The sequence below is a fragment of the Schistocerca nitens genome, chromosome 5 (assembly GCF_023898315.1).
Source record: "Schistocerca nitens isolate TAMUIC-IGC-003100 chromosome 5, iqSchNite1.1, whole genome shotgun sequence".
NCBI lineage: Eukaryota > Metazoa > Arthropoda > Insecta > Orthoptera > Acrididae > Schistocerca > Schistocerca nitens.
This window is the reverse complement of record NC_064618.1, coordinates 258440163-258452196: the sequence shown is the minus strand read 5'-3', so window position 1 is coordinate 258452196 and position 12034 is coordinate 258440163. Positions and strand designations below refer to the sequence as shown.

The 12034-nt window shown below is 41.4% G+C and overlaps 1 protein-coding gene across 1 annotated transcript in view; it reads right to left on the bottom strand.

Annotated features, from left to right (window-relative positions):
• Positions 1 to 10635, bottom strand: part of LOC126259689 (protein pellino) — a 497766-nt gene extending 487131 nt beyond the window's left edge. Inside the window, exon 1 of the mRNA XM_049956648.1 lies at positions 10521 to 10635. Within this exon, the coding sequence (XP_049812605.1) occupies positions 10521 to 10540 (20 nt within the window). The 5' untranslated portion in view covers positions 10541 to 10635. The remainder of the gene's footprint in view (positions 1 to 10520) is intronic.
• Positions 10636 to 12034: the final 1399 nt, after the last annotated feature.

Here is a 12034-nt window from a genome sequence, read left to right as displayed (position 1 = left end):
CGATATTCAACGCCCCGTTTTGTTGTCCTTCGGGGAAAGCCATCCTGGGCTCACATTTCAGCAAGATAATGGCCGCTCGCACACGGCGAGAGTTTCTACTGCTTGTCTTCGTGCTTGTTGAAGCCTACCTTGGCCAGCAAGGTCGCCGGATATCTCCACAGTTGCGAGCATTATGAGCAGGACCCTCCAACCATCTCGCGATTTCGACAATCTAGCGGGCTAGTTGGACAGAATTTGACACGATATCCCTCAGGAGGGCATCCAACAATTCTATTGACCAATGCCAAGCCGAATAACTGCCTGCCTAAGAGCCAGAGGTGAAGCAACGCGCTATTGGCTCTCTCAATTTGTGAAGCTCTTTCTCTTGAATAAATCACCATATTCTTTCTGAAATTGTAATCATTTGTTTGGCCGTACATGTACATCACATTTGGATAACTCCTTCGTGGCCCGTCGTTCTTTTTGTCTTAGAGTGTATATCAGAGCGTGGAGGCATGGAGTGTATATCAGAGCGTGGAGGCATTAGCTAGCTAGTGTTCACCGAACGAAGAGGACTTGGCGAAGTTTAATTTATTCAAACAAGCTAAATTCCATTCGCTTCCTGGGAAATCTGAGTGTTGTATGTATGCGTGTCTTTTTATCGACTGAACTGTATCCCTGTTTCATTCTGCGGAGATTATCAGCGGAAGCTGTCAGGAATCAGCAGAAGGCGATGTATGAGCTCTGTTAGCGGCGTCCGTATTCCGGTCCAGCCTCGGAATATTTCAGAAAGTAGCTGCACTACTACAGGGCATTTCTATTTGGCTTTGGCGTTGTGTAAGTTTTTAACCCTGACTCGCCACTGAAAGAGACACTGCTGACCCCTTTTTACAGTGATTTCATAAACGGCGTTGTACGTCGCGTAATTGGTCTCGCGCACCATGCATAGCAGAGGGTGCGTGATTCTGTGCAAGGCCGCATAAGTGGGAATCCGCGCGACGCAGTAGAAGCTCCGAAGCACGGTCGAAAGGAACGCTTTGAGGCAAGGAAAAGTACTTGAATGTCACATTCAGGCTGACTATATCGCAGGCCATCAGTCCTTAATCCTGTGACACTTAATCCATGTCTGCCTACTTTCAGGAACACACGTTCTTTACTTTTTAGTATTGTATACATACACTGTCGATTATGTAAGTTTTTGGAATTGTTATCAGATACACAAGACTTTTCCCACCAAAATTTTTGCTGTGCTCTTTATAGCCACAATTCAGGTAAGGAAGATTGGGATTTAACATCCCGTCGACGATAAGTCAATGGAGTCGGATTTTAATTGAGCCGAAAACCGACGCCTGTGTTCGCTATCTCCACTTAATTCGGTGAGCAAATTTGTCAGCCGGATGTTCGATTAACAGAGAAAGAGAAACACTTAAGTTTCTCTTGAAATCGCAATGAATATACGAAATTTACCCATTGTGAAGCTTGTATGGGACAATATCATAACTTATTTTGTTTTGCAAGTAAACAATATTAGGAAAAACTGATGCGTCATTAGGTGACAGGACAGACACTGTTGCTTCTTTGCCAGAAGAGCCTGGAACTCCAGAGAAGCTCCTGCTGACATGACTTTTATGGAAGGCGAAACTGCCAACCGAGATGCATATCGTGACCGCATATGATCTATTTATAGTCTTCTCTTAAGATGATTCTGCGCAGGTTTTTAAAATTTTTCTCCGCCTAAAGAAATGCCTTTTCTTGGGAGATACCAGAAACGAACACACTGCTCTTTTCAGCCTCATACTACTGGCTGCTATTTCCGCACACTTCACTTCACAAGGGAAATGCATCCCACACACGAATGTTATTTCGAGGAAGTAGTTTACGACCGCATGTGCGGCGCCTCACCTGAGAAATAATCTTAACGTTGTCCAAATCCTCGCTTAGTAGATATGAGGTGTTGATATGAAAGCCTGAAGAATACGAGTAAATGATGAAGCGAGATTGGAGGATCATTTCGGTCCCTTTTTGCGTTATTTTCGTGTATGCTGTAGGCGTATGACAAACTTATCTATCTGCAGCAAAAGGCCCTCCTCCTCTCTGCAGTGTAGTGGCATTGTACTTCCACAGCTTCGGATTTCCTCTAAAACAAGTTAACTTTGCGAAAAGATATAAAGCCACTGATTAACCTGTTTAACAAAAGACTGGTACGTCATTAGGCCACCCCGAAAGTAAGGCGCGTATCTCCCAGCATGAATCAGGCTAAATGCACACAGGTATTCGACCCATAAGTTCTGCAGACGCGGCAGTATCCACAAAAAAATAGCTTGGGCCAAATGTAAGTGGCGATTTTCTGACATAAACAATGGGTTTATCTGTGTCGTTTCAGTGCTACGTCTTATGGCAGTCACTTTATCCTTCGACCATGGTTTGTGGCCATCCTATTTCACGGTTTCAACACTTAAATACACCAAACATCGGCAGTGTTATGGTGGACTGTTCGGAGACTGCGTGGAATACCAGCAAGGAATGTAATCAACAAAAATGATAAAATCAGTAAACACAAAACTACCACATACAAATCAGCGACCCGCATCTCGTGGTCGTGCGGTAGCGTTCTCGCTTCCCACGCCCGGGTTCCCGGGTTCGATTCCCGGCGGGGTCAGGGATTTTCTCTGCCTCGTGATGGCTGGGTGTTGTGTGCTGTCCTTAGGTTAGTTAGGTTTAAGTAGTTCTAAGTTCTAGGGGACTTATGACCACAGCAGTTGAGTCCCATAGCGCTCAGAGCCATTTGCATTTTTTTTTTTTTGCACAAATCAGCGACATTGCAATCCGTCTGCATCTGTGCGGGGAGGGGCGCTACACATCCGAGGGTACGGCGGCAAAGGCGCTGCGTGTCAGAGAAGCTGAAATTGAGACAGTTAAATTGGCGTTATTTTGTCGGACGAACAGCAGTGGAGGGATACTGGCCAATGTTGACAAACTCAAATATAGATGGCAAGATGATACAATTTTTGTCCTTCCAAAAGCCGTCCGCACAGGGAACTGCTCAAAAGGGAACTGCTTATGAGAGGTAACTTGACAATTAGCACCTGCTTGATTCAATGGAAAGCTGCACACGGCACTAGTAGTTGGAAACCGCCAAGTAAACGGTTTGTAACCATTTGACGTGACTCACCGTACCAGTCGCCAGTGACAGCAGTTTCTCACAGCTGCGTTATTCCATTACCGAATCATCATAATACATTCCCGAAATGCTTTTCTTCCTCTGATTTACTTATTGTTAGAAACTCTTTGCACATCGTTCACATATTTTTTGAGAATGGTTTCACTAAGTAACGTGATAAAGGAAACGTTACACCATCTATAAAGAAATGGCAAAGAGGGTTATAATTTTCATTGTTCATTAATCTCGATGGGGTTCCATTATTAGTGTTTGACTGCTAAAGCACGAAATATTCCTCCGACCTTGTCCCTTACAACAAAACAGGTTTTGACCGTCGAATCGCAAAATCTCATTAATATAATACAATCGCAATGATTTGTATTTGAAGTTTTGAACCACGAGGATCTCTAAATAACTGAAGCAGGTGACAACTTATATATGTAGGCCTTCAGGTCAAGCGCAATTCTTCTGGCCTTATAATTGGACTTTATCATATATTTTGTCTTATTTTCTTTTCCAGTGAGTCCAGTTTTTCCTCCTTCTGCTTTCATCACTTCATGTATTCGTTGAAGGTCGTTTATATCTCAAAATATGTTTGTGGCCTCCGCTACAGTGCACCCAATACGAGGGGGGACCCAAAAGAAACCGGACTCCGAAGGTGCTGACACTCGTAGACGAAGTGCAGGGTTCTCACGCTAGATGGTGTTAATAAAGACCTTCATCAAACAGCTGTGCAGACGTCGTCAGCGTAGAGCTGAACGTGCAAGTGTGGTATTGTGTTTCTCTAACTGTGGGCGGGTTACCTCTGCGAAGTCGTTATGACAACTTAAAAAGAACAAAGAGTGTGTGTGAAATTTTGTTTCCTGCTTTTAAAAAAAAACTGCAACGGAGACGCCCAACGCTTCAGGAAGCTTTCCAGGAGGACGCTATGAGCCGCACACAAGTTTTTGAGTGGTTTGGGCGCTTTAAACGTGGTGAGATGTGTGTTGAAGACCAAGCTCGTTCTGGACGTCCTTCAACATCGCGAAATGAGGAGAACATTGAAAAGGTCCGCCAAAAGATCAACGAGGATCGTCGCCAAACGATCGACCAAATTTCAGCAGAGACAGGAATCAGTTGGAGCTCATGCCAGCGGATTTTGAGTGAGGATTTGCACATGAGACGTGTTGCTGCTAAATTTGTTCCGCGCCTCCTCACACAGGAGCAAAAAACCATCCGTATGTATGTGTGTCAGCACTTGAAAACAGAGATTGCACGTGATCCAAACTTCTTGAACAAAGTCATTACAGGGATGAGAGTTGGTGTTCAGGTATGACCCATAAACCAAGCAAGCGTCAAGCCAGTGGAGGACTCCCAACTCTCCCAGACCAAAAAAAGCAAGGCACGTGAGGTCAAATGTGAAGACGATGATCATTTGGATGTTTTAAGGCGTCTGCGAGAGGATGTGAGGAGGAAACGACCGGAACTTTGGCGATCAGGTGACTTGTTTCTGTATCACGACAACGCTCCAGCACACACGGCCTTACGAGTGACCCACTATTTGGCATCTCAGAGGTGGTCTGTCGTTCCCCACGCTCCGTATTCGCCGGACCTAGCCCCGTGCGACTTTTTCCTATTTCCACGAATGAAAAAAACGCTAAAAGGGGAGCGTTATGACGATGTGGAGGCGGTAAAAAAAGCTTCGCAAACGGCACTGGACAATATCAAACTTGAAAAGTTCCAAACATGCTTCCAACAGTGGGAAAAGAGACTTGACAAGTGCATCGCATGTAATGGAGAGTATTTTGAAGCTGACTGAAGTAATTTTGTAAAAAGGTTCATCAATAAATTTTTTATGATAACAATCCTGTTTCTTTTGGGTCCCCCCGTACGTTGAAGGGCGTTTATATCTCAAAATATTTTTGTGGTCTCCGTAACAGTGCATCTAATAATGATTTCGTTGCGTGAAAAGCACGAAGGTGTGCTGAAAAGCTAGCACGAAGGTGTGCTGAAAAGCTATGTTCCGAATTACCACTTTTTGCATTAAAAAACGTTATTAACAGGTCAAGTCAGTTTAATTTGGGGGGAGGACCAAATAGCGAGGTCATTGGCCTCATCAGATTAGGGAAGAATGGGGAAGGAAGTCGGCCGTGCAGGGAAATCACGGAAAACTTAAATCAGGATGGCCGGACGCAGGTTTGATCCGTCGTCCTCCCAAATGCGAGTCCAGTGTGCTAACCACAGCGCTATCTCGCTCGGTCGTTATTAACAATCTACATTTTTATTCTTCATGTATAAATATTTGCAACACTCTGCTGCTACAGGGCTCCGAATCTTAGAGTGTAACATGGAGGCGAGTAATGTTAACTATGTCTGTGCGTGAGAAACAGTGCTGCACTCGAGTTTCTAATTCGGAGAGTTCGTCCACACATGGAGTCCCCTTTCCGTCAACATAACAATGCCAGACCACACACGAGCGCTGCGAAGTCTGCAACAATCGAAGCCTTGGTTCAATGTCACTGATCACCCTCCACACATCCCCGACCGCCGCGCGGGATTAGCCGAGCGGTCTCAGGCGCTGCAGTCATGGACTGTGCGGCTGGTCCCGGCGGAGGTTCGAGTCCTCCCTCGGGCATGGGTGTGTGTGTTTGTCCTTAGGATAATTTAGGTTAAGTAGCGTGTAAGCGTAGGGACTGATGACCTTAGCAGTTAAGTCCCATAAGATTTCACATACATTTGAACATCCCCGACTAGCCAGAATATAAACAACACCTTCGGGGACTCAATTTTAAAGTAATGAAGCGGGGCAGAGGGGAGGTTATGGCTTCGTTCGCTAAGATTATACAGTGACGGTATCAACAAACTGGTCTCTCGTAGGGGCGAAATTTTTTCGTGGTCATGGTGACTATGCTAAAAATAAATATGTACACATGAAGAATAAAGATGTAGAATATTAATAACGTTTGTTTCATTTAAAAAGCTTCAGGAGCTTCCACATAAAAAATTCGAAGGCATTAATTTTCAAAACGCCCTCGTACTATTACGCGAAACAAATGCGCAGCCCAAGACCAAGTAACTGTAAATGAAAGACTTTGTCTAACTTATAATATTCGCTTATACCCTAATTCCTGTTTTAGTGAAGCGTTGTGGCAGCGTGAAGAACCGGGCTTCTGTTCAGATGAATACAGGGTTTTAAATAAAAAATGACCTTATTGTGTAGGCGTCGTTTGAAAAGGGATTTTTCGAAATTCCATCCCTAAGGGGTGAGGGGTGGCCTTAAATAGGAGATTTTTTTTGAAAAGATGTCGGTATTAAGGTAATTCTGAAGTTCTACCTGCGAAATTTGGTATTTGGTTTTTCGGTGAGAAATAAAGAAATACATGTTTCTGTACTTTTGGAAAGGGGGTAAAATAGTGGGTGAAAGTTTTTTGAAAGTAAACCATTATTAAAGTACTATTAAAGCATTTTTAAAGCTACTTCTATTAAAACAGAGATTTGAAGTCTCCGTTAGAAATAAAAAATACATGTTTCAATGTTTTTGGAAACTGATTCCCTAACGGGGTGAAATAGGGGATGAACATTTTTATGAAAATGTATCATTATGAAAGTAATTTTACAGCTAAACATAAGAAAATCTGTACCTGGCCTTTCGGTTATAAATTAAAAAAAAAAAGTGCTTTGGTGTTTTCGAAAATTCAATCCATAACGGGGTGACATAGGGGTGAAAAGTTTTACGAAAATATTTCATTGTGAAAGTACTTTTATGGCCAAATTTATAAAAAATGGGTTTTGACTTCTCGGTTATACATAAAGTAATATGTGTTAGTGGACGATAGTTTCCATGGGAATATCACCACAAGAAGTCAAAAAGCATGATTAACAAAAACCTTGGATTCCAGAATTGCTTTTGGTCAGAAGTACATTCGGAAAAGACCATGCTTCTACGGCCTTAACTAATGTGCAAAGTTTCGAAAGTGTTGCAATTTGTGAACAACATAAAAATGTGATTAAAGGAAAATAAAAAAAATCTGTGCATAACCATGCAGTCTACGCGAGCGAAGCAGCGAGTGCAACAACACGATGCTCCAGAGCAGTAACCCTCTGTCCTCCACGTTCGAAGGCGTTGAGTGCGGTTTCCGTTCTTTCATAGTTGCGCCGTGAGTGGAACTGGATTGCCATCGCGTCGGTAACCAGGCAGCGATTTAGATCATCTATCAATTCCGTTTCTTCTGAATAGCTCCGTGTGCGGTTCGGCCTTATTCACGAATCGTGGAAACTATTTCTAACCACGGGTTTGGTATTCAGAAGGTCCAACCAATGACGCGCCTATGATGAATGAGGAATGAGAACGCATTTCCAACTCAACAAAAGTGCGCTTCGTCCCTAAAAATCTCAACGTCTAAGGTTCGTACAACTCGAAATTCTCTTACAGTCTGCCCATAGCTACACCAAACGGAGAGGTGTTATCATAGACGTGTTCTCTGAAGGATTCACATCGCTTTGCATACGGGGCAACCTGCCACAATTATACCGCTTATTGCTCGTCGCAAGATGAAGATGTTATTGGTAATCTTGATAAATGTGTTCCGTTTGTCTTCTACATAGATAAAATTCTTTATATACATATTTTTTACCACGCATTGAAACAATTATAGTATTTGACACTGAAAATTCTTTCACAAGCTCGTTCACAGATCGCCCAGGGCATCTACGCAACAGCGTGTCGGTCGGTCAGAGCACCATCACATGGTACGAACAAATCTGAATGACAAAGAACGAAGTGGTATTCCATCTCCCTGTAAAGAATCCGGAATTGCACAGAATTGCAGGCCTTACCGCACGAAGACCGGTGTATTACAATAGAGGCTATAGTGGGAGAAGTGAAATTCAGTTTTTGATCTGTTTCCAGCACATTGCACGACATTTGGAACACCTCAAAGGTAGCAGCCCGCTGCCACAATAGAAACAAAGGAAGCAGTGGAAACATTGGACTTACGATCATCGCGAAGGCAACGATCTAACCATCATTGGGCAAGATCATATTGAAGAGTTTTTTTGTGAATGATACGGTGTAGTACTCGTTACAAACTGCTAGGGTAACATACTATCAAAATCTCATGAGGAGGTTAAGCAGACTGCCAAGCACAAGCGTCACGGGAAGCTGTCCAAGAGGGACGTTTATGCTCCACAACAACGCTCCAGATCATTCACTCTGAAAGGGCCACAGTCACAAATACTTTTTTTTTCTATCGAATGTTGACTCACCCTAGTATTACCTTTTCATGCTAGCCAGTGACTTCTTCCTCTTTCCTTGGATGATAAAGAACTATGTGATAGACATTTTCAGAATCTTGACAAGGGAGTTTTCTGGGTGGTGCGTTTTCTCAGCAGTCAAAATACAGACTTTTACAACAAAGCTGTCAGCCAATTCATCCATCGTACGAAAATTAGCCGTGCAGATAGATGAATGTGCTGAGAAGGACTAACGCCATCACGAAGTTTCATGCCGCAAACTATTTTTTTTTCTTTTTTTGTGAAAAAATTTTTGGGGTTTGCACTTACATCTATGTCTCTGTCATGTGGGAAGGAGCACTTGCCTGACTCTCCTTCTCCGGAATCTGGAGTACAAAGTTTTTATTCTTTGAGTGGATAACCATCAATTCTCAGCTGCATAAAAAGTTTTTTGTATCATCAATAAAATTTAGTTCTTGTGGCATGACACGTCACGAAGCTAACATAATTTATATCAAAAGCGGCAATTTTAGTATCCCCGCCCGCAATAAATTTCTGCATACGCTCTTGGCACAGCCAAGTCATTTAGGCCACTGTTGGACTTATTCCATTTACTCAGCACATGCAGAGATAACAATGGTATATATTTTAATTTCGACGTAGACTCTCATTGTCGGCAGATTCAGGTTCTGTTACAAACGACACCATCTGCTCGCAACTGTACGACTGAAACCATTGTCTTCTCAATCAGGAGCGCAGCATTGTGCCACTGCACATTTTCTATTGTAATACCGAAGAGAATTTTAAACTTGTATGGCTATTGTCACGCGTAATAAGACGCAAAATGGGTTACGAATTCCGTCTGTGCACACAATGCAAATCACTCCATCTCTAACATCGCAATATCATTGCTGAAAGGACGCAACCGCAAAGAAAAATTCCCTCCGGCCATCGAAGTCTACGCTTCGCTCAGCATTGCGCTTGCGCAGTGTGACGCATCTACTGGGAACAATGACAGACATATTTCGATTTTTACTCACTGGTGAGAGGATTTCCTTCTGCGAGCTGTAACTAGCAAATACATGCTATATTATTACGCGGTATAGAAATGTAGCGAAAAGATTCGTATGTATGGTACCGGTACTTTGAAGGCAATGATATTTATACAAGAAATAATCACTAGCAACATTATGACACCGTCGACTGCTCACTCGAAAAAGACAATTTACTTGAATTCTGACAAATGATAACTTTCTGATTGTCCCCTACTCCAGCAAATGTTATTTCGAAAGTTTACTGCTTGAAAAATATTGCTCAAAATGCAAATCTGGAAAATACGTTTATGATGCTTACCAACATAACTAAATATAAATTATTATGGTCATTACCAACATAACTAAAAACGTATGTATCTATTTCACCGTCAAGGCTTCTAAGATACTTCGGTGGAGCTCTACTTTAAGACTGAGCCATAGATATGACTGAAAAAAACAATTTCGCTCAGATTTACTGCATATGACCGAATAGCACTTTTCAATGAATAGCTTTAAAAAATCAGCTACTTCTTCGTTTGGCTAGCTACAAACAATTACGAAATCAAGGCTTTATCGTTATCTACAATGATTAGTTATCTTTATGCAAAAGCATGAATTCTCAAATGGGCACGTCCACATTTTGACCGCACGCAGAAAGTAGTTCAGCAAAATAAGCATCTCATTCACGCTACAAATGTTACCAGCGGTTTCCATAGGTATCTAAATAACTCTGTTACGTTTCACTCAACTGTAAATCCACCCACAGCCAAATAAACGGAACAACAAACAAAGCATGAAGGAAGATTGTACAGGGTTTTAATTTATAAGTAAGCACCGGTAACTTGAACGGCCTCTTCGAATTCCAGTAGTTGTCATTCCGTTTCAGGAAACCGCAGAAAAATCATAAGGTTATGTGAACATTTACCAAGCACTAGTACATGTTTAAGAATTACAGAAATGATATTATTGCTATTCACTTACGAATAACGTTTCGGTTTCGCGCTAAAAGCATAGGTGAGGCGCTGCAAATATATAAACATACTCCACCCCATGTACAATTTTGAATATCCTTCCTTCTCAAGTCGATAGAAACAGAAACCAAAATAAGGCGCATCAATTCAATTGTTTCTACTTACAAAGAGTGTAGAAGTGGCATACTTCACAATTCTTCTTTATCCATACTCATACGTCATTTCAAAACATTGTCACCTACTGTATACAGAACTGTCAACAACTTCCACACACTGATTATCTTTGAATGAGTAGCTGTCACGAATATCTTTGTTTACAAGTCATAGATATAGAATAACAGTGACTATAAGACACTGTTGCATCTTTGAGGAAGGAAAGGAGGATCTTTTGAAAGAATAATTTGGTTTTCAATCTATTGAACTTTGTGAAATATTAGTGTCAGTTGTCAGATTTAATACTGTGACCGATGCAAAAGTGTGCCGTGTTAGTAAATGTATAAAACATCGTGAATTCCGAGTTCAGTGCGACAACTAAGTACGAAATGTCGAGTGCGGGACTCTTGCAGAAGTCGAGAATTTTGTTCATGTGAAATGTTTGTTTATTTGTGAAATTAATGCTTAGAGTAACATCGTGAGTGTAACATGTTCAGCCACCAACGAAACATCTCCCAAAACACATACTTCGAAAATATATACTTTTAATTGGTGTACCGCTTCAAAGCTCTTTCCAAAACACTCGTAGTACCATTTGATGCCCTACTTTGCGTACCATTAACCAGGGATAACTAACATACAGTTCCTAAATCTTCTGAGATTACTTGCCATCATCAAACCTACTACATTGTATTTCTTAACCTCAAATTTTAATTTCTTTATTGTGATTTGTCTTTAGTGACGCCAGCAGCTATACACGGTACTATAATTTCACATATTACATTGATTGCCAGCAAGCGTTATTCATATCAGGACTTGCTTGTATAGTATTTAGTTACGAAGCAGATTTCCAAAACTAGTGATAAAGTATATGGCTGTTATGACCATTCCATAATCTTTCGCAATGCTTTCTTCATGAAACCACCCTTCTCTGTCGCTCATGACCTGTAGTACCCAATTTTTAATTTGCAATTCATTCCATTAGTGACACTAGAAAGGTGATTTCCTGGGACTGTAGTCAGTTTAGTTTTTTTCGTTGTTTGCCGCCAATAAATCTGGAATTCTTTAGTTTTTTTTTCCCTTTAGTATTTGCTCATTGGATTTTCTTTTCATTCTAGACTTTTTGTGAGTTCTCCATATAGCCTACGCATCTGTTATTTCTATGTTTCTTCCTGTGTTTCTTAAAAGTCACATATTAAGCCTGTACCTTAAACTCCTAATAAATTTCTTGATGTGTCTTCCTTATGGTACATCCTTATTACAGTGGTATGCTGGTAATAAATTGGGTTTGCAAAGCCTTGTCCCACTATGCTAGTTGCAGGATTTGTTTACTTTTTCTAGAGGTGTATTTCTTATCTTAATGTTTGTTCATAAATGTCTGTTTTACCTGACGCTACTGTTTGGATTTTATTGGTGTCTATACTTTGCGTACCATTAGCCAGGGATAAATAACATACAATTCCTAAATCTTCTGAGATTACTGTGCCATCAGCAAACCTACTACATTGTATTTCTTTACCTCTAAT